Genomic DNA, 26652 nt, shown 5'->3' on the forward strand with positions numbered 1-26652 from the left:
TGAAAGCCCCTAACCCATTTTCTCATTGGTCAGGGCCACTTGCATTTTTATGTAGTAACCTCAGGGACTGAGCTTACTCTGAAAACTTGACCCCTGCTCTCTCTTACCACTTTCTGACCTTCTTTACTTGACTCTGCTAGGTCACAGCTCTGATTAACTATCACCACTGAGAGTTTTGACCCTGTGGAAACAGAACTTCTTCCTCTGTTGCCCGTATTTACTAAGCATCTAGTGCTAAGCCAGGCCAAAAGAGGAGAAAAAGCAATCCCTGCCTATAATGTGCTCACGGTCTAACAGGGAGATGACTGGCCAAAGACTAGGTTGGGAAACCTGGACAAAGAGGACATACACAAGGTAAACTGGAGATGATCTCAGTGGGAAGAGAGTGGCATCAAGGTGTATGAAGCTGGTCTTCTTGTCCAAGGTGAGATCTTAGCTGCACCTGGAAGAAAGCGAGGAAAGCTGGGAAGGAGAGATTAGAAAGGAAGGCTATCTACTCAGCATGGGAGGCAACCCACGACAGATGGGAAGCAATGTTTGATTGATGGGGCATTATACCTGAGGAAAGGCAGGGAGGCTCTTTGGGTTGAAGTGTATATTCCATGGGTAGAACCAAGTAGAAGGTTAGAAAGGTAGGGAGGGATTTAGAAGGCAGAGTATTTTATATTTTTTCCTGCAGGCAGCAGGGAACCAGTGGAGTTCAATGAGAAGGGGAGCAGATGGTCCCACCAACACTTTAGGGTGATTCCTTTGACACCTGAGTGGAGAATGCTCTACGTGGAGAGATATAAAACAGGGAAACCAATCAGAAAGTTATACCTCAAATTTTGTTTTTTCCATTGCACATTCTCTCTCTCCCTCTATGTCCTCCTCCATCCATTTGGAAGGCAAGAAATGCAATAGTCCTTACATATATGGACCCATGCAAAGCTTGAGAAGACTATCCTAGTCATCCCACCATGAGGTGACATGATGAGGGCCCCACCAGGGCTGTCCCCTCTCGTGGATTCCACAGCCCAAAATGCCATCTTCCTCTCCAAATCAACCACCCTCACCACTGTAGGGAAGAGCAATAACCATGGTGCCACCCCATCCCATAGGGTGGCCTCCAATTTCTTTGGCCTCTTGACATCCAAGGTAGCAGGTTCTTTGTATGTCAGCTGTCCCTTGGGATGGTTATATCCTAGGCTACAACATCCCTCACAACTCTGCCACCTCCTTTCTCTTGAGAGCTATAACTTCCTTGAACACCTTCTCATCCTTGTTCACTATCAATCCATAACTACTCACAATAGTGTGCATCCAAACTTGTCTCTGCCTCCTCAGTCCTCTGCAGGAAATCCAGCCAATGTGCATAGTCATTTCATTGTGTGGATATCAGTAGATGGTACGTTCTTTCTAGAAGCTGCTCCTTTGTTGTTATGACTGAGCCAGCCTCTTGGCCTTCCCTCTTGTACGGTTATGCTGGAGGTGGGTAATTTAAGTGAGAAGAGCAACATGGAAAAAATTTTAGAATACAAATTGTATATTTACTTGCTAAAATATATGGCAGCAGCTTGAATTTTCTAATTAAAATAAAGCTTGTGGAATGCTGCAAGATACAAAAAGCACCCTGATTTCTATTTTAAAGAATCATTGAAGGGTAAATTTTATAGAAAACTAGTTTTAAAAGAGGGGATGGTTCTTAAAAATTTGTATTTCAAGGCAGAAATTGCAATTCTATTTAGTATTTGGATAAAGTGACATTCAATCTGGAAAAGATTACCTAATATGAAATTTATAAAGATTAAAATAAGTATCAACTTGTATAAAATGAGCAGTAAAAGATAGAAAAACAAATATTAGTGAAAACAATCAATGTGAGTGATTTTAAAATCTTTTATTAAATCTAAAATGAGTTCAAGAAGGAAGTGAGAAATGCAGTCCATGATTATGTTACTTCCAGGAGACCCATTCAGTCCAAGTGATATAGGCCAAGTAAACTATGTGGAGGCAAAGATTTTCTTGGTGTGGATTTTCTGACATTGAAAAAGGCATATATTTTGCTCTTCATGCTTCTCATATGAATAACTCATACAAAATATTTACTAAATTTGGTTCCTTGGATGATTGTCATGTATTGGAAGCTTACAGAGGGTTTTCAAACACACATCACATTTTAAAAATTTCCCACCCCTATGAACCCTGTGATTTGGAAAAAGAAGTGAGTGGTAACTGAAGGCCTTTCTACATCAGGACATTTCTAAGAGTTCTCACCAGTATGAATTCTCTGATGTACAAGGAGGTTTGAGCTATTGGTAAAGGGTTTTCCACAGTGATTACATTTATAAGGCTTCTCTCCTGTATGAGTCCTCTTATGTATAGTAAGTTTTGAATGGTGACTGAAGCCTTTCCCACATTTTTCACATTTATAAGGTTTCTCTCCAGTATGAGTCCTCTGATGTACAATAAGTGATGACTTCCAACTGAAGGTTTTCCCACATTTGTCACATTTATAAGGCTTCTCTCCTGTGTGAGTCCTCCTATGTTTAGTAAGTGTTGAAGGATGGCTGAAGCCTTTCCCACATTCTTCACATTTATATGGTTTCTCTCCAGTGCGAGTACCCTGAAGTAAAATAAGTTGTGAAGTTGTACTAAAAGCTTTCCCACAGTGATTGCATGTATAAGGTTTTTCCCCAGTATGGGTCCTCTGATGTACAGTAAGTTTGGAATGATGATTGAAAGCTTTCCCACAATCATTACATTTATAACATTTCTCTCCAGTATGAATAACCTGATGTGCAGTAAGATACGACCTCTTCCTGAAGTCTTTCCCACATTCATCACATTTATATGGTTTCTCACCAGTATGAATCCTCTGATGGGCAGTAAGATTTGACCTCTGACTGAAGTCATTCCCACATTGATCACATTTATATGGTTTCTCACCAGTATGAGACCTCTTATGTACGAAAAGTGTTGAACTATGGCTGAAGAATTTCCCACACTCATTGCATGTATAAGGTTTTTCTCCAGTGTGAACAACCTGATGTGCCATAAGTGTTGATCCTTGACTGAATTCTTTTCCACATTTATCACATTTATACGGTTTCTCCCCAGTATGAGTCCTCTGGTGTACAGTAAGTGTTGAATGACGATGGAAGCCCTTCCCACATTCTTCACATTTATAAGGTTTCTCTCCAGTGTGAATCCTCTGATGTGTCGTAAGATTTGATCTTGCATTGAATTCTTTCCCACATTTATCACATTTATATGGTTTTTCACCACTGTGAGTCCTCTGATGTACAGTAAGTGTTGCACGTTGACTGAAACCTTTCCCACATTCTTCACATTTATGCAGTTTCTCTCCAGTGTGAATAACCTGATGTAAAATAAGTTTTGAGCTGGTAGTAAAAGCTTTCCCACAATCATTACATTTATAAGGTTTGTTTCCAGTATGAATCCTCTTATGTTCAGTAAGACTTGAACTCTTCCTGAAGTCTTTCCCACACTCATCACATTTATATGGTTTCTCACCAGTATGAATCCTCTGATGTACAGTAAGGTTTGACCTCTGACTGAAATCATTCCCACATTCATCACATTTATATGGTTTCTCTCCAGTGTGAGTACCCTGATGTAAAATAAGTTGTGAAGTTGTACTAAAAGCTTTCCCACAGTCATTGCATGTATAAGGTTTTTCCCCAGTATGGGTCCTCTGATGTACAGTAAGTTTGGAATGATGATTGAAAGCTTTCCCACAATCATTACATTTATAACGTTTCTCTCCAGTATGAATAACCTGATGTGCAGTAAGATATGACCTCTGACTGAAGTCTTTCCCACATTCATCACATTTATATGGTTTCTCACCAGTATGAGTCTGCTGATGGATAGTAAGATTTGACCTTTGCCTGAAGGCATTCCCACATTCATCATATTTATATGGTTTCTCACCAGTATGAGTCCTCTTATGTACAAAAAGTGTTGAACGATGGCTGAAGAATGTCCCACAATCATTGCACTTATAAGGTTTTTCTCCAGTGTGAACAACCTGATGAGCCATAAATGTTGACCCACGACTGAATTGTTTTCCACATTTATCACATCTATATGGTTTCTCCCCAGTATGAGTCCTCTGGTGTACAATAAGTGTTGAATGATGACGGAAGCCCTTCCCACATTCTTCACATTTATAAGGTTTCTCTCCAGTGTGAATCCTCTGATGTGTCATAAGATTTGATGTCATATTGAATTCTTTCCCACACTCATCACATTTATATGGTTTCTCCCCAGTATGAGTCCTCTGGTGTACAGTAAGTGTTGAATGGTGACTAAAGTCTTTACCACAATCACTGCATTCATAAGGTTTTTCTCTAGCTTGAATTCTCTGACATAACATGAGTTCTGAGCTTTTCCCATAACCTTCCCTCCCCTGGGGGCACAGAGAAAGGTTCTCTCCAGTTTACATTTTTGGTATATTACTAAACTGAGTGAAGATAAAATGATTCAGATGTGAAGCCTGGTCTCCCAGATGGTTCCACAACTTCTCCTCACACAATTTCTATTTCTCTATAAACTGAGTCACAGAAAAGAGTCTTTGTGTTTCTCTCTTCCTCAGAAACGTCCCAATGTGCAAGTGACTGCACAGCCTTAGGTCTAGATTCCCAGACTGAAAGAAATGAAAGAAATGTGTAAGCTTCCCTATGGCTGCTACCAAGGGAATGGTAGCTGTTGTAATGGGAATGAAGTCAGATACCTAGTCATAGGAAATAAAGGGAAAAGTCTTGAGTTCTCTCAAACATAGCCCTGAACTTAGGGGAGTCATTAGGTATGGTTCCCACTGTCTCCTCAGCTAGATAGTACTGGTTCAACTGCACATTGTGCCAGTGGAATGCCCTCTCTGGCCTTATATTTCCTCATCTGCTATTGAAGATAATGTCCCATACATCTAGAGGAAGTGAAGTGGTGAAGGAGAAATATTAATGGACCTAGACTCAGGCAGATTTGAGTTCAAGTCCAGTCTCAGGTACCTCATAGCTCGGGGACCCTGAGTAAGTCACTTCCCCTATGCCTGGCTCATTTTCCTCAGTTGTAAAATGGGAACCCAGCCAACAGGGTTGTTGTGAGAATGAAATGAGATAATTCAGTAAAGGGTTTAGCTCAGAGTCTGGTATGCAATAAGCACTAAATGAAAGCTTGTTAGCCTTATTTTGTTTATTTACTGATCCATTTATCTATTTTCATTTTATCTGTACATCTGCTACTCTGAAGCATCTAGATTGTCCCAATAGGGATGTAGCATGGTCGATAAAATTCAAAGTCCTGCCTAAATATAAATAATCAATGCACAAGCATCTATTAAGTGCTTGCTGTGTACCATGTACTCTGCCAAGTGCTAGAGATACCAAAACAGGCAGAAAATAATCCCTCCTCTCCAGAAACTCAGAATGTAATGAGGAAGCAACATGAAAACCAATGTGTGCCATGTAACCTTCAAACAGGACTGCCCCCTCTTGGCAGTCCCTCTGGTCCCCTCAGCCCTTGGCAGGGTTAGGGCCTGTCTCTCCTCCAATTCCCTCTTCCCTTATCCCTCTGCCTTGGGGTGGATTGGAGGCTCCCAGAAGACAGGTATTGTGGGCCTCAGGCCTCTGAATCCCCATCACCCTCTGCTGGGCCTGGTACCTACCACAGCTTTAATGGATGAGGGTGATGTTGTGAATCTTGCTGAGGAACTGAGGGCCCCAGAAGAAGCCAGAGCCTCCTTTCCTCTTAAGTCAGGGGTGACCTGCAGGTACATCCTTCAAGGACCCTCTCTGGAGGCCTTGGACTTCAGGACATTTCTTGTTATCTGGACAAGAGGGGGGACCCCTTGAGGGCTGGTGGGGAGACGTCAAGTGAGGAGGACCTAGGGGAGAGTAGAAAGTGGGGTAGACTCAGCCACAGTAGGGACAGACCCTACAGGGCCTAGGGCTCCATAGAGAAGGCCCAACTTCAGAACAATGTGGCCAGAGCAGAAGTCCATACCTGGAAGGACTCACCATGGCTGAGGTAGCTTGAAGATTCTCCATCAGATCTGGCAGGCCAGGGACCTCTGATCTCCTGATCTAGGCTCTTACCATTCTGGGCTGGGAAGCTCTGGGCTTCAGCCTCTGAAGTTCCTGTCTTTATCCCAGTCCTCAGCTCTGCCCAGCCCCACCCTGAGCCTCCTGGGCTCAGCTTCAGGTGCTGGGAATTCCCCTGATTCAGGGCTGGATTACACCTTTTGAGGAAGGAGCCCTGGGGTGAAGGGCACACATTTTTAGCAGATTTTCATTTCTTTGTCTATGTGAGACAGAGCTTTGGCCCAGAATGGAGTACGTTTGGTTTTGTTTTTGCATGTGGCTAATGGTGGAGATAATGCTGATGTGAGCCTGCATGAGGGTCAGAATTGATAAAAAAGAGTCTTTGGAAAAGACTCTTCATTCTTTCTTGGAGTCTCTCAGGGTGGTAGACTCTCTTTTCTACTGACTGCAGACATACAGGGTTAGCTGGCTCCTCTGGATATCCTTGATTTCCATTGATTTCCCTAAAGACTTGTGGGAATTTTCCCCTGGATGACATAGAAGTGATGGTTCTTGGTTGAGCTCAGAGAGCTTGCTTCCAGTTGGGAGCCAATTTCTCTACACTTTAATGTGCATAACTAGTCAGATTTTGCTTGGCTCTCATTTGAATACATGGATCTCCTCAATGTTAACTATGGGGCATGACCTTTTTGCAGCTATGTTTTGGTGGGCAGTGGTCAAATGGTTGAGTGTAATCTATGGTCAGGTCTTTGCCTGAGAGTGGCCAGGAGTGAGGGCTTTTGGGGTTAGACCCCAAGACCCCAGACCAGCACCATTTAGAGAGTGTGTAACTGTAGTCCTGGAGAAAGTGCACAACACATTGACGAGGTAGCCTGGAGCCTTTCTCTTATCCCTTCAAGACAGGTTTCACAGTCTTCTTTGGAGTGGGAGGACCTGGCAGAGATAGCTCCCTTTCTACCCAGGGGATGCAGTTAGGTGATTCATGCAGAGTTCTGTATACAGGAGCAGTCCTTACACACCTTTCACCTTCTTTGGGAAGGGACATGGAAGGAACTCTCCTTACAGGGACTTCTACTCTCCCCAGACTCTATGTGCTATGCCTATAATCCCTGAAAGTGGGAGGTTCATGGGAACCAGCCCTGGCAAGAGAAGGGGGTGAGGGCAGATCTTGTGTCTGTGGAAGGAAACCATCCTGAGACCAAGAGCTGTTCAAGGAGGGCAGAGGCTGCTTGGAGGTGAGGGAGGGAAGTCTGCCTCCAGGGAGGCTAGGATCTCAGAAGTGAATGACCCCTGGTAGGGGATGTTGCACAGAGTCAGAGTTAGGGGTAAGGGATTCCTTCTCCTTCTGATCCCAGGATTCTCTTCAAATCAGGCCCTTGGGGTAGAATTCTATCCCTTAGGGTGTGCATGTGTGTCTGTCACATGGCTCTATAACCATACAAGTGTGTACCCTGTTCCCTGTCCTTGTTGACTTAACAAGTCACATAGCCATGTTTCTGAGGTTGGATTTCAACCCACGTCTAGGTCACTACCTGCTGCTCGATCCAGCTACCTCCCAAACAAGCCGAAGAAAGCCCTTTACTCAGTCTATCCTACTTTACTCTCTAGGCCAGGAGGTGCCACATGTGGCCCCAACACTCCCAAGTGTTCAATGAAGCAGACTGAAGTGTAATCAGGAAATAATTAACAGAATACATGTGGGTGGTTTTCTAAATCAGTATACAGTCAGCAGGGATCCTTCTGTCCCCCTGGTGGCCTGATGCTCAGCCCTCCCTCCTGGGGCTCTGGTCAGAGATGAAAGCAGCACCAGCTGGGACTGGTATGCTCCCAAAGGTGACCCTCCTTCCTGCTTCTGATATGGGCTACACATGTACAATCCTATGCAACCTATGTCCACATCAGACACCATCACATCAGAACACGTCAGAACAAAAGAGGAAAACCATGAGAAAGAAAAGACACCAGTCATGTGCTTCCATCTGCATCCAGCCCCCACAGCTCTTCCTCTGGATGTGGGTAGCTTCTTCCATCGTGAGTCCTTTGGAATCTTCTTAGATCACTGTATAGCTGAGAAGAGCTCAGCCTTTCAAAGCTGGTCATCACACCATGTCAGTATTACTGAATACCACACCCTATCTCAGGAAGCACTCATGTTCCCAACGCTTCCTTCACGTCCTTCGCAGACCCTGTCCACCTCCCCTGGCTGGCACATGGATGCCCTTTTCTCTGTCTTCTCCTCCTCCTTGCCATAGATCCTGTTATGGCACTCTGAAGCATCCTCAACTCTGCCATTATTTCCTGATGGGAGGCTAATTGGTAGAAGGGGAAGGGAACAAGCAACTATTAAGCACCTGTTGTTTACCAACCCCTGTGCTGAGCTCTTTACAGAAATGTTCTCATCTGATCCTCACCACAGCCCTGGGACGTGGGGATGTTGTCATGTCCATTCTCATGTAGAGGAAACTGAGGGAGACAGAGGTCACGTGACTGGCTTGGGGTCCTTTTGTTTTCCTTTGTTCTCTTCAAGGCCTTTTTCCAGTTTCCTCTGGGTTGCTTCAGGCCCCTCAGTTCCTCAGGCTAGTTCTGGCTTCCAGACTAGTGACAGAAAGAAGGACGAGGCCAGCCCCACCTCAGTTTCCTGAGGGAAACTACTGGGAGGACTTGAGAGGAGCTGGCAGTCTCCATCATGTTTGTGTCCCCAGCTTGTTACTCTGGAGACTTTGGGGAGTCCCTGCTGGGTGAGACAGAACTGCTCTCTCTGTGTCTCTGTCTGTGTCTGTCTGTCTGTCTGTCTGTCTGTCTCTGTGTTTCTCTGTGCCTGTCTTTCTCTCTGTGTCTGTGTCTGTGTGTCTCTGTGTCTCTCTGTGTCTGTCTGTCTCTCTGTGTCTGTCTCTCTGTCTCACTCTCTGTGTCTCTCTCTCTGTCTCACTCTCTGTGTCTCTCTGTCTGTCTGTCTCACTCTCTCTCTCTGTGTCTCTCTGTCTGTCTGTCTCTATGTCTCACTCTCTCTCTGTGTCTCTCTGTGTCTTGCTCTCTGTCTCACTCTCTCTCTGTGTCTCTGTGTCTGTCTGTCTCTGTATCTCTCTGTGTCTGTCTGTCTTTCTTTCTCTGTGTTTCTGTCTGTGTCTGTCTGTCTGTCTCCGTGTGTCTCTGTCTGTCTGTCTGTCTCTCTCTCTGTGTTTCTCTGTGCCTGTCTGTCTCACTCTCTCTCTGTGTCTCTGTCTGTGTCTGTCTGTTTCCTTCTCCCCCTCCCCTTCCCTCCCCCTCCCTCTTTGTGTCTCCCCCTCCCCCTCCCAATACTTGGTGTGGTACAGGACCAGAGTTCTGTTACATGAACAGGTGCTACAATCTTTGATTCCTTTCACTTCATGTACATAGGCAAAAGAATGAAATAGTTGGGAGAGCATTATCAAGGCTTTGATGGATCATTTCAAGCTGCATTGTAGCTTCTGACTCCTAAACCAGAAGAAGCAGCTCTGAGAAATCTAAATTATCAGTATACTTATTATAAAAATCACATCAATTAATATGAAAGTCATAGGTCCCTTCACAGTGGATAGAGCTGTGAGTCTGAGATTAGGAAGATATGAATTCAATTCCAATCTGAGACACTTCCTAGGTGTCTGACCCTAGACTAGTCAGGTCACCTCTCTTTGTCTGACAAAAGGATGCACTGGATCAGCCTGAGAAAACATGGAAAACCATTCCAGTATCCTTGCCAAGAAAACCACATTGACAATATGGTCCATGGGGTCACAAAGAGTCACATGTGACTGAATGACTGAAGAACAATGTTTGAGTTCTAAGTCAATTGTTCCAGACATTTCTTGTATTTATTCTGCTTTGTGTGATGTGAAACTTCTGCCAGTCAGTAAGGGCTGAGTTGTAACTGAAAACTTTCCCACATTACTGACATGCAGGAGATTTCTTGTGAGTGTGAACACTCAGTTTGGCTCTCATCTGTGAATTTTGCTTTTCCACATTCACTGCATGCCTGAGGTTTCTCTCCAGGATGAGTCCTCTGGCCTTTGAGCTATACATGAAAACTGTCCCACATTCAGTACACATATAAGGCTTCTCTTGAAGTGTGCCTTCCCCAGGGTGGAGCAGAGCACAGAGGAGAGGGCAGGGGAGGGGAGGGGAAGAGAGAGAAGGAGAAGGAAGGAGAAGGAAGAGGAGCTGCTACTCACTCACAGGTTGTGTTTGTCCTTCATTCTCAAAGAGGACCACGAGATGGGTACATTTCTTTTGCAAACACCAAGCCTTAAGCTCAGTTCATTCTGGAGATCATAGATTAGACTACAGGTCCCCACCCTCCTAGCACAGAGTGAATGTAAATTCTAAATAGTAACTGCTTCTCTCTTACCCAGGAACCCTGAGGGTCTTCCCCTCCAAGTTTGATTTTTTTTTATATTAAAAGGGCCATCCATTGAGTAACAACTCAGATCAAAGTCAGCTGTTAGTAATGGCATCATCTTGATGTCATGGTCCTCTTCAAGAATGAAGGACAAACACTGCAGCCAAGGCTTCTCTCTGGAATGAATCATTTGGTGATAAATAAGGTGTGTGGACTTCCAGAAGGCTTTCTCACATATACCACACTGAAATGGTTTATCTGCATTCAGAATTCTTGGATGTAAAGTCAAATTTGACCTCTGGCTGAAGACTTTTCCACACTGCACACATTCAAAGGATTTCTTTCCAGTGTGAATCCTCAGGTGTGCTGTGAGGTTTGATTTGGGACTGAAGGATTTCCCACAGTCATGGCATCTCAAAGGTTTCTCTTCAGGGTGAACTCTGTGGTGTATGGTAAGATCTGAGGGGTAACTAAAGCCTTTCCCACATTCAATGCATTTCAGAGGCTTGTTATTTTCAGTAGGAATTGTGTGGAAATTGGTCACTTCCCTCAAATATCTCTCCTGGTTCTTCTCCTGCAATCAACTCTGTCCCTTACATTCTCTGGCATCTCCCAAATCAGAGCAGCAAAGATCCTCCATGACCAATACCTCTGTGACCATAACCTTCAGGGGTGAATTTTCTGTTTGCCTTTTGGTCTCCTTGGTCCTTAAGTGAAAGTGTGAAAGAGAAATAAAAATGTAAGTGTCCCCATTTCCCTGAGTTGGGAGAAAGGCAAGTGGTAACCTGGGCAAGAGGTAAGAGAATGGAAAATGGTGCCCTGAGGGAGGAGGCACATGGCAGCAAAGCCTCTCATAAATGCCCTTCCAGTCTGGGGTGATATTGGGCAGGATACAAAGGAGGGGAAGGAAACAATCACCTAAAGAGGGAGGAGGAGACTGAGTCCTGTGCAAGGTGATCAGACAAGGGAGGAAGAGTCATCCAGGAAGAAAGGACTGTGTGGTATTTAGAAAGAGGATCAAATAAGATTGGGACCTTGTGTACAACCAAACACATGGGGACCAGGACCAGGCTCTGCAGAGCCACTTCCAGGAGGGATCTCCTGCCAAGGAATTCTTCATCCAGAGCAGGAGAGCAAGCTGTCTGCAACTTGGGGTCTTAGAGAGTTCCCTACACCACTGGGAGGTAAAGTACCTTGCTGAGGATGCCAAAGCAAGAATGTGTGAGGAGAGGGCCTTCGTCCCAAGTCTCCCTGTCTCCAGAGCCATGTCTCTCTGTCCTATCCCACCATGCATCTCATGATCTGCATGTAAGTCTGGACCTCTACTAATTAGTCAAACCACTTGAATGGAAGTGAGGGTACACAGGGCAACTTGACCAACTTCAATCAAGCAAAGCCATTGCAAGTGAGACTGGGTCACTCACAGAAATTCTTAGGAAATGAAGGTGAGAGAGACAGAGACACACAGAGATAGAGACAGAGAGAGAGAGAAAGAGAGAGGGAGAGAGACAAAGAGGCAGACAGAGAAAGAGACAGAATCAGGGAGGGTCCGGACTGGAGAAAGCCAAGCTGAGGCAGAGAAGGGAGGTAGCAAGGACAGTCATTGACTCTTCAGGTATCTCAGAGTACATGACCCAGGAGGAAGAAACTCTCAAGAAACCTCAAACCCTTTCCTCAACTTCCCCTGCCAATGCTCATCTAACCATAGATACTCTTGTGGCAAAAACATTTCTGGGTCAGGCTCCTGGACTTCACTGTGCAAAGAAAAACTCTCCCTCAGACTCTGTCTTGAACATCTGAGACTACTTCCTCAAGCAGGTAAGTTACATGGGGAAGTTTACAAAAGTCCATCTGGAGACATAAAACTGGGCTCCCTTTTTGACCAGCTAGCCTCCTGATCTTCTGCGATGAAAACCCATTTATCTTCCCTCTTTCTTTCCCTCCTCATATGGGAATCCTCGTCTGCCCTTTCAGCTCTCTGTTAGATTGCACTGTGCCCATCCTACCTGGGAATGCCCATTGCCTGTAAGGTTGCTGAAAAGGATGGACAGGGCTCCCTGAGTGACTGAGAAGTGTTCAGTGCAGCCTGTGCTCTGAGCATAATTGATGACGATGCTCTCCCCGCAGGCAGGAGTCCCATTTTGTTAGCCTCCTGACACCCAAGGTAGTAGTTTATTAGACCTCAGCTATCTTTCAGGGACCAAGACCCCTAGTCGTTAACATCACCCAAAAGTCTTCTGTTTCCATGATCAAGGAGTCTATAACTTCCTTCAAAACGTTCTTGTCTCGATTTACCATCAATCAGCCCCCACCTCCAGTGGTGCTGATCCAAGTCCATTGCTGCCATCCCAGCCCTTTATAGAGGGTCTAGCCAACATGCAGATGGCCTTTGACATTATGTACCTACCAACAGAGACTTCCCAGCAAGGTTCTCCTGTTCGGGTGCTTAACAAGCCTCTTTGTCTCCACTGTTACATAGCTATGCTGGAGACAGAAATTAACAAGTACAACAAGAAGAAAATATTAGCAGATAAACTTAATTTTATTTATGAAAATACATAGTTCTGTGTGCAACTTTGTCAAGAAAATAAAACTTGTAGAATGATTCAAGAAACAAAAAAAACTACAGACTGATTTTTTAAAAAAGCATTGAAGGTAAATCATATACAAAACTCTAGTCTAAAAAACAATTATTTTAAAAAATATGTCCAGTATAAGACAGAAATTGTAATGCTGGCATTTGGATAAAGTGATATTCAAACTAGAAAATATAATCTAGTTTCAAATATGAAACATATAGAGATGAAGGTAAATATCAATCCCAAACAAAATTAGGAATAAATGACAGATGAAAAATTAAACATAATAGTGAAAATAGTGGATGTGAATGGCATATTTTATTCAATGGAAAATGAATTTCAGAATGAAACAAGAAATGGAGTTCATTTTCACATTGCTGACAGGGGAAAAAAGCCATTCAGGTTCAAGCATAGCCAAACTGAACTACTTGTAGCTCATTTTTTTTTTTACCAGAATAAATTTTCTGATTTTGAAATAGGTTTCCATTTTCCTCCAAATATTCTCACATGAATAGCATGTAAAGGGCTCTCATCTACCATGTTATTGATGTTGGTCAGTGTCTGCTGGTTGCTTACATAATCCTTTCCCACATTCATGAAGTTTGCAAGGCTTCTCTCCAGTATGAACCTTCTGAGGTAAGAGATGTTCCAGAAGGCTTTCCTACAGTCCCTTCATTTAGACACTTTCTCAAAATCAGAACCCCTTGATGATGAAAAAGACTTGAGGGGAAACTGAAGGCTTTCCCACAGTCATATATTTCTAAGAATTCTCCCCAGTACGAATCAGTATGAATTTTCTTATGTACAAGGAGTTTTGAAATCTGACTAAAGATTTTCCCACATTCATCACATTTGTAAGGATTTTCTCAAGTATGAGTTCTCTGATGTACACACAGCGTGGAACTCTGATAGAAGAGTTTCCCACATTGTTCACATTTATAAACCTTCTCACCACTGTGAATTCTCTGATGTAAAAGTAGGTTTGAACTCTGACTGAAGGCTTTCTCACATTGTTCACATCTATAAGGCTTCTCACCAGTATGAATTCTCTGATGCACAGTAAGTATTGACCTGTGACTGAAACCTTTTCCACATTCATTGCATTTATAAGGTTTCTCTCTACCTGGAATTCTCTGGTAAAATGAGTTGAGTTTTTACCAAAAGCTTTCTTCCCCTGGGGGCATTAAGAAAACTTTTCTCCACCACACATTGTTGCCATGTTACTAAAGTCAGTAAAGATAAAATGCACCAGACATGACTCCTGGTTTCCCTGACTGCTCCACAACTCATCCTCACACATTTCTACTTCTCCATGGAAAGAGTCGCAGAGATCAGTCTTTTTGTTTCTCTCTTCCTCAGAAATGTCTCCATGTGGAGGTGACTCCTGAGTCTTGGGTCTAAACTCTCCAGTCTGAAAGAGATGAAAGAAATGTATAAGTTTCCCTGTGACCCCTTCCAAGGGGATGGTAACTACTGTAATGGGAATGCAGTCAGGCACCTGTGTGTTCATCCTTCATTGCTGAAGACCACCATGCCATCAGAGAAATAAAGACATGACTTGCACTTGACTTTGTTTTTTGAGTGAGGGAGGGCTATGCGGGTCAGCAGTCCCACTTCTCCTCCAGAGGCATTTGAATCCAGAGACCAGATATTCATCAGGAAGACTGGTGATGACCTAAGATGAGGCAATTGTGGTTAAGTGACTTGCTCAAGGTCACACAGCTAATGAGTGTCAAGTGTGTGAGGTCACATTTGAACTCAGATCCTCCTGACTCCTATACTGGTGTTCTATCCACTACACCACCTAGCTGCCCAAAGTCAGGCACCTAGCCATAGTGACAATGGACATAAAGGGAAATGTCTTGAGTTCTCTCAAACATAGCCTTGAAATCAGGGGTAAAGTGGGGAAGGTGCATAGAGGTGGGAGGGAAGGCTGGCCATTACCCAAGGTGAACGCAGAGCTCAGAAGGAATTTTGCAGGTGGAGATTAATGAAGAGTGACCACAGAATAGGGTGGGACTCCACAAGCCAGTCCATGACAACTTCCCCTGAGTTCAAAGAAGATGAGGGCAGATGAGGGGAAATATCAGAGGGGAAGCTGGGCTCAGTGAACATCACAAATCAGAAGCTAGGCCTGTTAACCACCTTCAATGGTCCAGGGGCTGTGCTAGAGACTGGGGATTCAGAGACCATAGGAAAACAGCCTGTCCTCAAGGATCTTACATCCTATGGGGAGAGACAACATGAATACATAAGAACACAAAGACTACTGCCTTAAATAACATATCAGTTGTAGAGGGGATGAGACAGGCTTTCTGTAGAAGGTGTAAGTCTAACCCTAACCCTATCAGGCTGAGCAGAATTCTGAAGGAGGTTAGAGATGACCAGAGGCTGAGGTGTGCAGAGCCTGTGCAGAGCTCAGGAGATAGGGGATAGAGTGCTAGGTGGGAGGAGCAAGAGGAAGACCTGTTGGGCAGAACAGTGGGTCTCATTGAAGATTGTAATGAATAATAAGGCAGAAAAAGCAGATTGGAGCTAGGTAGAAAGGGCTTCAAGAGGAGAGCAGTGAAGAGGGCATGAACTCTAGAGGCAGAAGGGAGTCCCTGCAGTTCACTGAAGTGGAGAATGACATGGTCTGTTTGGGGCTGGAGAGTCAAGGCTGAGTGTTTCATCAGTGACAGAAGGCAGCCTTGTGTCCCAGAGATCCCTGTAGAGGGGTCACAAGGTGTGGCTTTTACTATTAGAGGAGCTACATAGTACTGGTTCAATTGGACACTGGGCCAAATCAGTTGCCCTCTCTGGGTTTATATTTCCTCATCTGCTCTTTGAAGACAATGTCCCACAAAACTAGAGCCATTGGAGAGGTGAAGGAGAAATATTCATGGGCCTAGACTCAGGAAGACTTGAGTTCTAATGCAGCCTCAGGGAATTCACAGTTGGGGGACCCTAAGTAAGTCACTTCATCTCTTTGTGACTCAGTTTCCTTGGTGGTTAAATGAGAACCTAGCTCACAGGGTTGTTGTGAAGATGAAAACTCATAATTTTCTAAAGTGTTTAGCACAGTGCCTGGTACATAATGACCACTAAATAAATGCTGGCTAGCCTTGGTTTATTTGTTTTTTTTCCCCCATCTCTGTATCTCTTTGTGCATTTGTTTATCACCTCTTTGTCTGATCCTCTGAAGCTTCCAGATGCTCCCAGTTGGGACTTACCACATTTGATAAAACTCAAACTCCTGCCTAAACCTGGTTAATCCATCAATGAACATCTATTAAGTGCTTACTTTTTACCATGCATTCTGCTAAGTGCCAGAGATACCAAAACAGGGAGAAAATACTCCCCACTCCCCAGAAGCTCAGAATGTAATGGGGAAACAACATGCAAACAAATATGTGCCACACAACCTTCAAACAGGATGAATTAGTAACCCCTGGGAGCAGGTCAGGGGCTACCCCCTGTGGGCAGACCCTCTGGTCCCCTCAGCTCTTGACAGGCTTGGGTCTGCCTCTCCTGCAATTCTCTCTTCCCTTATCCCTGAGCTTTGGGCTGAATGGGAAACTCCCAGAGGACAGGGACTGTGGGTCTGAGGCCTCTGACCTCACATCACCCACAGCTGGGGCTGGTATCTAGCACAGCTTTAGCATGAGACTGATGTGGTGGAATCTTGTGGGGGAACTGAGGCCCCCAGAAGAAGCCAGGGCCTCCTTTCCTCTGAAGTCAGGGTTGACCCTGAGCTATGTCCTGCCAGGACCCTCTCTGGAGCCCTTGGGCTCCAGGACATTGTTTGTTATCAGGACAGGTGAGGCAGCTTGAGGGCTGGTGGGGGATGTGAAATGAGGAGGACCTAGGGGAGAGCAGAGAGTGGGGAAAACTCAGCCACAGCAGCGAATGACCCCACAGGGCCTGGGGCTCCATAGAGAAGCCCCAGGTTCAGACCACTGGGCCCAGAGAAGGAGATCCTACTGGGAAAGGTAAACCAGGGCTGAGGGCAGCCTGAGGATTCTCCATCAAACATTGCAGACCAGGGTTCTCCAACCTCCTCACCTGGGCTGTTGCCTCTCTGGGCTGGAAAGTTTTGAGCCTCAGGCCCTGAAGATCCTGCCTTTATCCCAGTCCTCAGCTCTGCCCAGCCCCACCCTGAGTCTTCTGGGCTCAGTTCCAGGTGCTGGGAGTTCCCTTGATTCAGGACTGGTTTGCAGCCTTTGAGGAAGGAACCCTTTGATGAAGGGCACACACCCTTAGAAGGTTTTCCTTTCTCTGTCTATGTGACACAGGCTTCTGCCCCAGACTGGAGGAAGGTTGGGTTTTTGCTTTTTCTTTTTTGCATGTGACTATGAATTGGGGGAGAGAATTTGGATGTGTGCTTCCATGAGGGGCAGGATTGGTAGAAGAATTTTTGTAGATGGTACAAATTCTCCTTTCTTTCTTGGAGAGAGTCACTCAAGGTGGTGACAAGCCCTCTTTTTTCACTGACTCCAGCAAGGGAGAAAGGAGATCCCTTGCAGACATGTAGGGGAAGGTGGCTCCTTAGGATATCCCTGATTTCCATGGGCTTCCCTGAGGACTTGTGGGAATTTCCCCCTGCATGACAGGGAAGGCCTGGTTCTAGGTTGACCTCAGAGAGCTTGTTCCCATTTGGAAACCATTTTCTCTGTATCCAGATCTGCATGGCTTCTCTGAGTTTGGGGGGATCCTGCTCAAGCAAAGGGACAATGTGAACCTCCCTGCCACGAGTGGCTTCTCCCAAAGGCATCTATGACTTTTCCCTGAAATCAGAGCCAAAGCAACTTTGTTCTGAGCTCCAGCAGCTCATTCTGTGCCTTATGGGCCCTTGGCTTGAGGGAACAGTCTTAGTGTGGTGAGAACCTTGGCTCCTCTCTTTAGAGCTAACTTCTCTGACCAAGGCAGGTGAAACTCAAAGGTTCTGTGCTGAGCCTTATTGTTACAATCACCTGGCTCCAACCAGGAGGGGGCAGGGTTGAAGGGGCCTGCCACTGGTCTTCACCACTCTTCTGAATTGCTGGTTCTGACTTGCCTCCACTTCCCAACCTGCACAACTGGGGCTGATCAGTCCTTGGATTTGACATCTCCTTGCTCTTTGCTTGAATAGTTACAGATTCCTGTACAAAGTTCTGGCCTTACTATCCCATGTTATTTCTGTCTACTGAAGACTGTGCCCTCTCATGATATGAGGATGAACTAGATCTGCAAAGGGGAGAAGTGACAAAGATATCAACGGCTCTAATTCATAATTTAGTGACAAAACTTACAGTGAGAAGAACAGGAAGCCTAAACTCTGTCTTCCTGGTGGTTAGGATCCATGGGCTTGGCTTCCAAATGTTTTCCACTGGTGTAAGTAAGGTGCACTGTAGTGTGAGTAAGGTGGATTTGAGTGTGTGTGAAGGGAATTTTGGTTATTATTTCTCAGAGTTCAGTTTTCCAGGATCCATAGCCATTACAATTTCTTGTTCCCACAGTTATGGTTCACAACGTCTCCACCAAGCTTGGGCAGAGTTGTGTAACGGTAAATAGTGTGAACATCCACTGTGGCTGCACAGTAAGATACAGCAATGAGGGGATGTAACCTTGTGAGGCTATTGCTGGTAATATGCCTTCTTTGTCTGTTGGCCTATAAAACAGGTGGGCTCTAGACAGTGAATGTGAAACCCTTAGGCTTGAGTCCACGAATGCTGTGTTTGCCTCCACTGACCCCCAGTGAGGCTGGAGGGGATTTAGGGGAAGCACAAGCTGTGCCTGTCTCTGTTGACCCCTTTGACATGTAGGGGTAGTTGCCCCCCCTTCTCACAGGGAATGCTGGAGAAGGTTATCCTCTCATTATCAGCAATCCTCTTCTAAGAAAACTGCACTAGACTAAAGATTATTAACCCCTTCTTCGTGTCCTCCCTGTCTGACCCAATGAAGAGTGAACCTGTGTTAGCCGTTCCCATGTGTGCTGTGCTTATCTGCCTTACAACTGGGTAAGAATCTATGTAAACAGCTCAGGAGAGCTGCAGCTGCCTTATAGAGGGCAGGCATGGCCTAAGCTCAATCTTCCAACTGCTGCTTCCTGGAAGTCTTTTGGGGAGATCATGGACAGCATTCTTCTCTGGTGCAAGATTCAATACCTTCCTCTCTTGGAGGTCTAGGTGACCATGTCCCTGTTTGTGTACTCTTGTCCTTGGGGAACGTTCTGGATAGATTCTCTGCTGTTGGTTTGGTCTCCCATATTACAGGGTTAGTAGGGTAAGGAGAGTCAAATCCCCTGCTCCTTCCCTCCTCTTTCTGCCAGGCCAAGGGTCTGCCTCCTGAAGGTGCTCCTGAGCTCAGGATCCTCCAGGGATTAGCTGAACTAGTTCTGAAAGTCCTGACAGTATTTCCAGGCCTAGAGATGGAGGTAACTGATGAGGGCTGGAAGGGAGGTAGTGGTGAGACTCCCACAAAGGACAGGGTACCAGGGGCAGGTCACTTGGAGAAGAATTCACAGACTCAAGCATTGTTGAGGTCAAGGTAAAGATTTATTACCCTTTTCAGCAGTCAAAAGTTCTTAGGGAACCTGAAACTTCAGAGAAATACAGGGAATGTTTATATAGGATATTCCAGAGGAAACATGTGCCAAATATGCTAAGCAGGTATTTTGGGCTGGGATTAGGGAATGGTTAAGGAGTGGTCAGTTCTTAAAGGAACATGTACTTTTAGTGTCTACTCTGTAGATATTTTACCCAGAGTTCATTGGGAAACAGCCCAAGGAGGGGCTCCCTGGAGGTGTGGTTTTAGGCCTGAAACATCACTAAGTCACCTAGCAGTCTGGGCTGGCTCAGAAATATCAGGTTGTTCTCATCAATGTCTTGTTGGACAAGATACATGTAAGGGAGTATAGGTATGTCTCAGTCTAGCATACATATGATTGATCAGTGAGTAGTAAATGTCGTTATGACTCAGGGCACCACCCATCCATCCAGTACACAGCTGATTCAGACTAATAAGTTCCATAGGTTCCTGAGCAACTGGTTGGTGTATCAGGAGGGGAGATAGCAGGATGTTGCTGGGGCAGGCTGTGTCTTTGGACTGGAGAGAAACTGTCTGGGATAGTGTTTTGAGAATAGGGAGAAATGTGAATTTTGAAGAGAAATGTGATTTTAGAATTGGGGCCCAAACACCCCATCAGTAACATGCTTGATCATTGAATTGATTTTGTCCCTTCTTATCAATTTTATTGAAAGATACACAGTAGAAAAATCAAATATCAAGTCATAATTCAATAAAGAGAGCAGCTTTTTAGCAGGAGAGATGCAAATTAAAGTTAAGTAAGACTCCCTGTTATGATTGACTATTAGAGGTCTGGGGCCAGTCAATTTCTTTTTTTTTTTTTTGTTAAGAATTTGATATGTATTTACAGGCATTATCATCTGCCCCTGTCATGATTCCCTCCTCCTACAGAATACCAGCTAAAATACCTGCACAAACAAAACCCTCATCATACACACACTCAATCCAACAAAGCCAACTCCCATCCTGGCCCTGTCTGTGAAGGGCTGCCCTTCTCTGCTATGTCTCAGGCAAGAAGGGGTGGCTTGTTTGAGCCTTGGTCCTGGCACTCCTGCTTTCTCACTGGCTAGATCACAGATTGAAATCTCTCCCAGACATTTTCATCCAAGATGTCATCATTGTTAAATTCTTGTGGCCATTCTTTGACATCCCTAAGATCTCCCCCACTTCCTCTGAAACTGGCTAGTTCATCATTCCTTATGGTACAATAACATCTCATTCAGTGAGTCACCCAAGTATTTACTGTTGAACACACTTGACTTTGAAAAGTATCCAGGAAAATTTATTACAGTAGGGTCCAGAGGAATTGAACACCTTGGCCAAGGTGAACTCCACCCTTCTTCACACAGGGGAAGAGAGAGAGTGAGATACAAAGTGAGGGCATTTTTATAATGTTAGTATATAGCAGATCCTCCCATTAGAGCCTGGATTGGTCCATTCTCTTTGAGCTCACAATCTTTTGACATGCCCATGGTATTTCAGTTAGCAAGCACAGGTGGATTTTTAGGTGGCCCTGACACTGACCTCAGCTGCTTTAAATTGGATCAATTATGACTTCTTCTTGGTTTTTTCTGAAAGCCCCTAACCCATTTTCTCATTGGTCAGGGCCACTTGCATTTTTATGTAGTAACCTCAGGGACTGAGCTTACTCTGAAAACTTGACCCCTGCTCTCTCTTACCACTTTCTGACCTTCTTTACTTGACTCTGCTAGGTCACAGCTCTGATTAACTATCACCACTGAGAGTTTTGACCCTGTGGAAACAGAACTTCTTCCTCTGTTGCCCGTATTTACTAAGCATCTAGTGCTAAGCCAGGCCAAAAGAGGAGAAAAAGCAATCCCTGCCTATAATGTGCTCACGGTCTAACAGGGAGATGACTGGCCAAAGACTAGGTTGGGAAACCTGGACAAAGAGGACATACACAAGGTAAACTGGAGATGATCTCAGTGGGAAGAGAGTGGCATCAAGGTGTATGAAGCTGGTCTTCTTGTCCAAGGTGAGATCTTAGCTGCACCTGGAAGAAAGCGAGGAAAGCTGGGAAGGAGAGATTAGAAAGGAAGGCTATCTACTCAGCATGGGAGGCAACCCACGACAGATGGGAAGCAATGTTTGATTGATGGGGCATTATACCTGAGGAAAGGCAGGGAGGCTCTTTGGGTTGAAGTGTATATTCCATGGGTAGAACCAAGTAGAAGGTTAGAAAGGTAGGGAGGGATTTAGAAGGCAGAGTATTTTATATTTTTTCCTGCAGGCAGCAGGGAACCAGTGGAGTTCAATGAGAAGGGGAGCAGATGGTCCCACCAACACTTTAGGGTGATTCCTTTGACACCTGAGTGGAGAATGCTCTACGTGGAGAGATATAAAACAGGGAAACCAATCAGAAAGTTATACCTCAAATTTTGTTTTTTCCATTGCACATTCTCTCTCTCCCTCTATGTCCTCCTCCATCCATTTGGAAGGCAAGAAATGCAATAGTCCTTACATATATGGACCCATGCAAAGCTTGAGAAGACTATCCTAGTCATCCCACCATGAGGTGACATGATGAGGGCCCCACCAGGGCTGTCCCCTCTCGTGGATTCCACAGCCCAAAATGCCATCTTCCTCTCCAAATCAACCACCCTCACCACTGTAGGGAAGAGCAATAACCATGGTGCCACCCCATCCCATAGGGTGGCCTCCAATTTCTTTGGCCTCTTGACATCCAAGGTAGCAGGTTCTTTGTATGTCAGCTGTCCCTTGGGATGGTTATATCCTAGGCTACAACATCCCTCACAACTCTGCCACCTCCTTTCTCTTGAGAGCTATAACTTCCTTGAACACCTTCTCATCCTTGTTCACTATCAATCCATAACTACTCACAATAGTGTGCATCCAAACTTGTCTCTGCCTCCTCAGTCCTCTGCAGGAAATCCAGCCAATGTGCATAGTCATTTCATTGTGTGGATATCAGTAGATGGTACGTTCTTTCTAGAAGCTGCTCCTTTGTTGTTATGACTGAGCCAGCCTCTTGGCCTTCCCTCTTGTACGGTTATGCTGGAGGTGGGTAATTTAAGTGAGAAGAGCAACATGGAAAAAATTTTAGAATACAAATTGTATATTTACTTGCTAAAATATATGGCAGCAGCTTGAATTTTCTAATTAAAATAAAGCTTGTGGAATGCTGCAAGATACAAAAAGCACCCTGATTTCTATTTTAAAGAATCATTGAAGGGTAAATTTTATAGAAAACTAGTTTTAAAAGAGGGGATGGTTCTTAAAAATTTGTATTTCAAGGCAGAAATTGCAATTCTATTTAGTATTTGGATAAAGTGACATTCAATCTGGAAAAGATTACCTAATATGAAATTTATAAAGATTAAAATAAGTATCAACTTGTATAAAATGAGCAGTAAAAGATAGAAAAACAAATATTAGTGAAAACAATCAATGTGAGTGATTTTAAAATCTTTTATTAAATCTAAAATGAGTTCAAGAAGGAAGTGAGAAATGCAGTCCATGATTATGTTACTTCCAGGAGACCCATTCAGTCCAAGTGATATAGGCCAAGTAAACTATGTGGAGGCAAAGATTTTCTTGGTGTGGATTTTCTGACATTGAAAAAGGCATATATTTTGCTCTTCATGCTTCTCATATGAATAACTCATACAAAATATTTACTAAATTTGGTTCCTTGGATGATTGTCATGTATTGGAAGCTTACAGAGGGTTTTCAAACACACATCACATTTTAAAAATTTCCCACCCCTATGAACCCTGTGATTTGGAAAAAGAAGTGAGTGGTAACTGAAGGCCTTTCTACATCAGGACATTTCTAAGAGTTCTCACCAGTATGAATTCTCTGATGTACAAGGAGGTTTGAGCTATTGGTAAAGGGTTTTCCACAGTGATTACATTTATAAGGCTTCTCTCCTGTATGAGTCCTCTTATGTATAGTAAGTTTTGAATGGTGACTGAAGCCTTTCCCACATTTTTCACATTTATAAGGTTTCTCTCCAGTATGAGTCCTCTGATGTACAATAAGTGATGACTTCCAACTGAAGGTTTTCCCACATTTGTCACATTTATAAGGCTTCTCTCCTGTGTGAGTCCTCCTATGTTTAGTAAGTGTTGAAGGATGGCTGAAGCCTTTCCCACATTCTTCACATTTATATGGTTTCTCTCCAGTGCGAGTACCCTGAAGTAAAATAAGTTGTGAAGTTGTACTAAAAGCTTTCCCACAGTGATTGCATGTATAAGGTTTTTCCCCAGTATGGGTCCTCTGATGTACAGTAAGTTTGGAATGATGATTGAAAGCTTTCCCACAATCATTACATTTATAACATTTCTCTCCAGTATGAATAACCTGATGTGCAGTAAGATACGACCTCTTCCTGAAGTCTTTCCCACATTCATCACATTTATATGGTTTCTCACCAGTATGAATCCTCTGATGGGCAGTAAGATTTGACCTCTGACTGAAGTCATTCCCACATTGATCACATTTATATGGTTTCTCACCAGTATGAGACCTCTTATGTACGAAAAGTGTTGAACTATGGCTGAAGAATTTCCCACACTCATTGCATGTATAAGGTTTTTCTCCAGTGTGAACAACCTGATGTGCCATAAGTGTTGATCCTTGACTGAATTCTTTTCCACATTTATCACATTTATACGGTTTCTCCCCAGTATGAGTCCTCTGGTGTACAGTAAGTGTTGAATGACGATGGAAGCCCTTCCCACATTCTTCACATTTATAAGGTTTCTCTCCAGTGTGAATCCTCTGATGTGTCGTAAGATTTGATCTTGCATTGAATTCTTTCCCACATTTATCACATTTATATGGTTTTTCACCACTGTGAGTCCTCTGATGTACAGTAAGTGTTGCACGTTGACTGAAACCTTTCCCACATTCTTCACATTTATGCAGTTTCTCTCCAGTGTGAATAACCTGATGTAAAATAAGTTTTGAGCTGGTAGTAAAAGCTTTCCCACAATCATTACATTTATAAGGTTTGTTTCCAGTATGAATCCTCTTATGTTCAGTAAGACTTGAACTCTTCCTGAAGTCTTTCCCACACTCATCACATTTATATGGTTTCTCACCAGTATGAATCCTCTGATGTACAGTAAGGTTTGACCTCTGACTGAAATCATTCCCACATTCATCACATTTATATGGTTTCTCTCCAGTGTGAGTACCCTGATGTAAAATAAGTTGTGAAGTTGTACTAAAAGCTTTCCCACAGTCATTGCATGTATAAGGTTTTTCCCCAGTATGGGTCCTCTGATGTACAGTAAGTTTGGAATGATGATTGAAAGCTTTCCCACAATCATTACATTTATAACGTTTCTCTCCAGTATGAATAACCTGATGTGCAGTAAGATATGACCTCTGACTGAAGTCTTTCCCACATTCATCACATTTATATGGTTTCTCACCAGTATGAGTCTGCTGATGGATAGTAAGATTTGACCTTTGCCTGAAGGCATTCCCACATTCATCATATTTATATGGTTTCTCACCAGTATGAGTCCTCTTATGTACAAAAAGTGTTGAACGATGGCTGAAGAATGTCCCACAATCATTGCACTTATAAGGTTTTTCTCCAGTGTGAACAACCTGATGAGCCATAAATGTTGACCCACGACTGAATTGTTTTCCACATTTATCACATCTATATGGTTTCTCCCCAGTATGAGTCCTCTGGTGTACAATAAGTGTTGAATGATGACGGAAGCCCTTCCCACATTCTTCACATTTATAAGGTTTCTCTCCAGTGTGAATCCTCTGATGTGTCATAAGATTTGATGTCATATTGAATTCTTTCCCACACTCATCACATTTATATGGTTTCTCCCCAGTATGAGTCCTCTGGTGTACAGTAAGTGTTGAATGGTGACTAAAGTCTTTACCACAATCACTGCATTCATAAGGTTTTTCTCTAGCTTGAATTCTCTGACATAACATGAGTTCTGAGCTTTTCCCATAACCTTCCCTCCCCTGGGGGCACAGAGAAAGGTTCTCTCCAGTTTACATTTTTGGTATATTACTAAACTGAGTGAAGATAAAATGATTCAGATGTGAAGCCTGGTCTCCCAGATGGTTCCACAACTTCTCCTCACACAATTTCTATTTCTCTATAAACTGAGTCACAGAAAAGAGTCTTTGTGTTTCTCTCTTCCTCAGAAACGTCCCAATGTGCAAGTGACTGCACAGCCTTAGGTCTAGATTCCCAGACTGAAAGAAATGAAAGAAATGTGTAAGCTTCCCTATGGCTGCTACCAAGGGAATGGTAGCTGTTGTAATGGGAATGAAGTCAGATACCTAGTCATAGGAAATAAAGGGAAAAGTCTTGAGTTCTCTCAAACATAGCCCTGAACTTAGGGGAGTCATTAGGTATGGTTCCCACTGTCTCCTCAGCTAGATAGTACTGGTTCAACTGCACATTGTGCCAGTGGAATGCCCTCTCTGGCCTTATATTTCCTCATCTGCTATTGAAGATAATGTCCCATACATCTAGAGGAAGTGAAGTGGTGAAGGAGAAATATTAATGGACCTAGACTCAGGCAGATTTGAGTTCAAGTCCAGTCTCAGGTACCTCATAGCTCGGGGACCCTGAGTAAGTCACTTCCCCTATGCCTGGCTCATTTTCCTCAGTTGTAAAATGGGAACCCAGCCAACAGGGTTGTTGTGAGAATGAAATGAGATAATTCAGTAAAGGGTTTAGCTCAGAGTCTGGTATGCAATAAGCACTAAATGAAAGCTTGTTAGCCTTATTTTGTTTATTTACTGATCCATTTATCTATTTTCATTTTATCTGTACATCTGCTACTCTGAAGCATCTAGATTGTCCCAATAGGGATGTAGCATGGTCGATAAAATTCAAAGTCCTGCCTAAATATAAATAATCAATGCACAAGCATCTATTAAGTGCTTGCTGTGTACCATGTACTCTGCCAAGTGCTAGAGATACCAAAACAGGCAGAAAATAATCCCTCCTCTCCAGAAACTCAGAATGTAATGAGGAAGCAACATGAAAACCAATGTGTGCCATGTAACCTTCAAACAGGACTGCCCCCTCTTGGCAGTCCCTCTGGTCCCCTCAGCCCTTGGCAGGGTTAGGGCCTGTCTCTCCTCCAA

At 43.9% G+C, this 26652-nt stretch overlaps 1 protein-coding gene across 1 annotated transcript; it reads right to left on the reverse strand.

Moving 5' to 3' along the window:
- Positions 1–1912: 1912 nt before the first annotated feature.
- Positions 1913–25388, reverse strand: LOC140508063 (uncharacterized). Its single transcript, XM_072615785.1, has 5 exons — positions 24460–25388; positions 23355–24291; positions 13871–14103; positions 12714–12724; positions 1913–4283 (listed from the first exon to the last, which is right to left on the reverse strand). Exons 1-5 carry the CDS (start codon positions 25324–25326, stop codon positions 2243–2245), a joined length of 4089 nt encoding a protein of 1362 aa, XP_072471886.1. The 5' UTR covers positions 25327–25388; the 3' UTR covers positions 1913–2242.
- Positions 25389–26652: the final 1264 nt, after the last annotated feature.

Source organism: Notamacropus eugenii, chromosome 5 (assembly GCF_028372415.1).
Source record: "Notamacropus eugenii isolate mMacEug1 chromosome 5, mMacEug1.pri_v2, whole genome shotgun sequence".
Lineage (NCBI taxonomy): Eukaryota > Metazoa > Chordata > Mammalia > Diprotodontia > Macropodidae > Notamacropus > Notamacropus eugenii.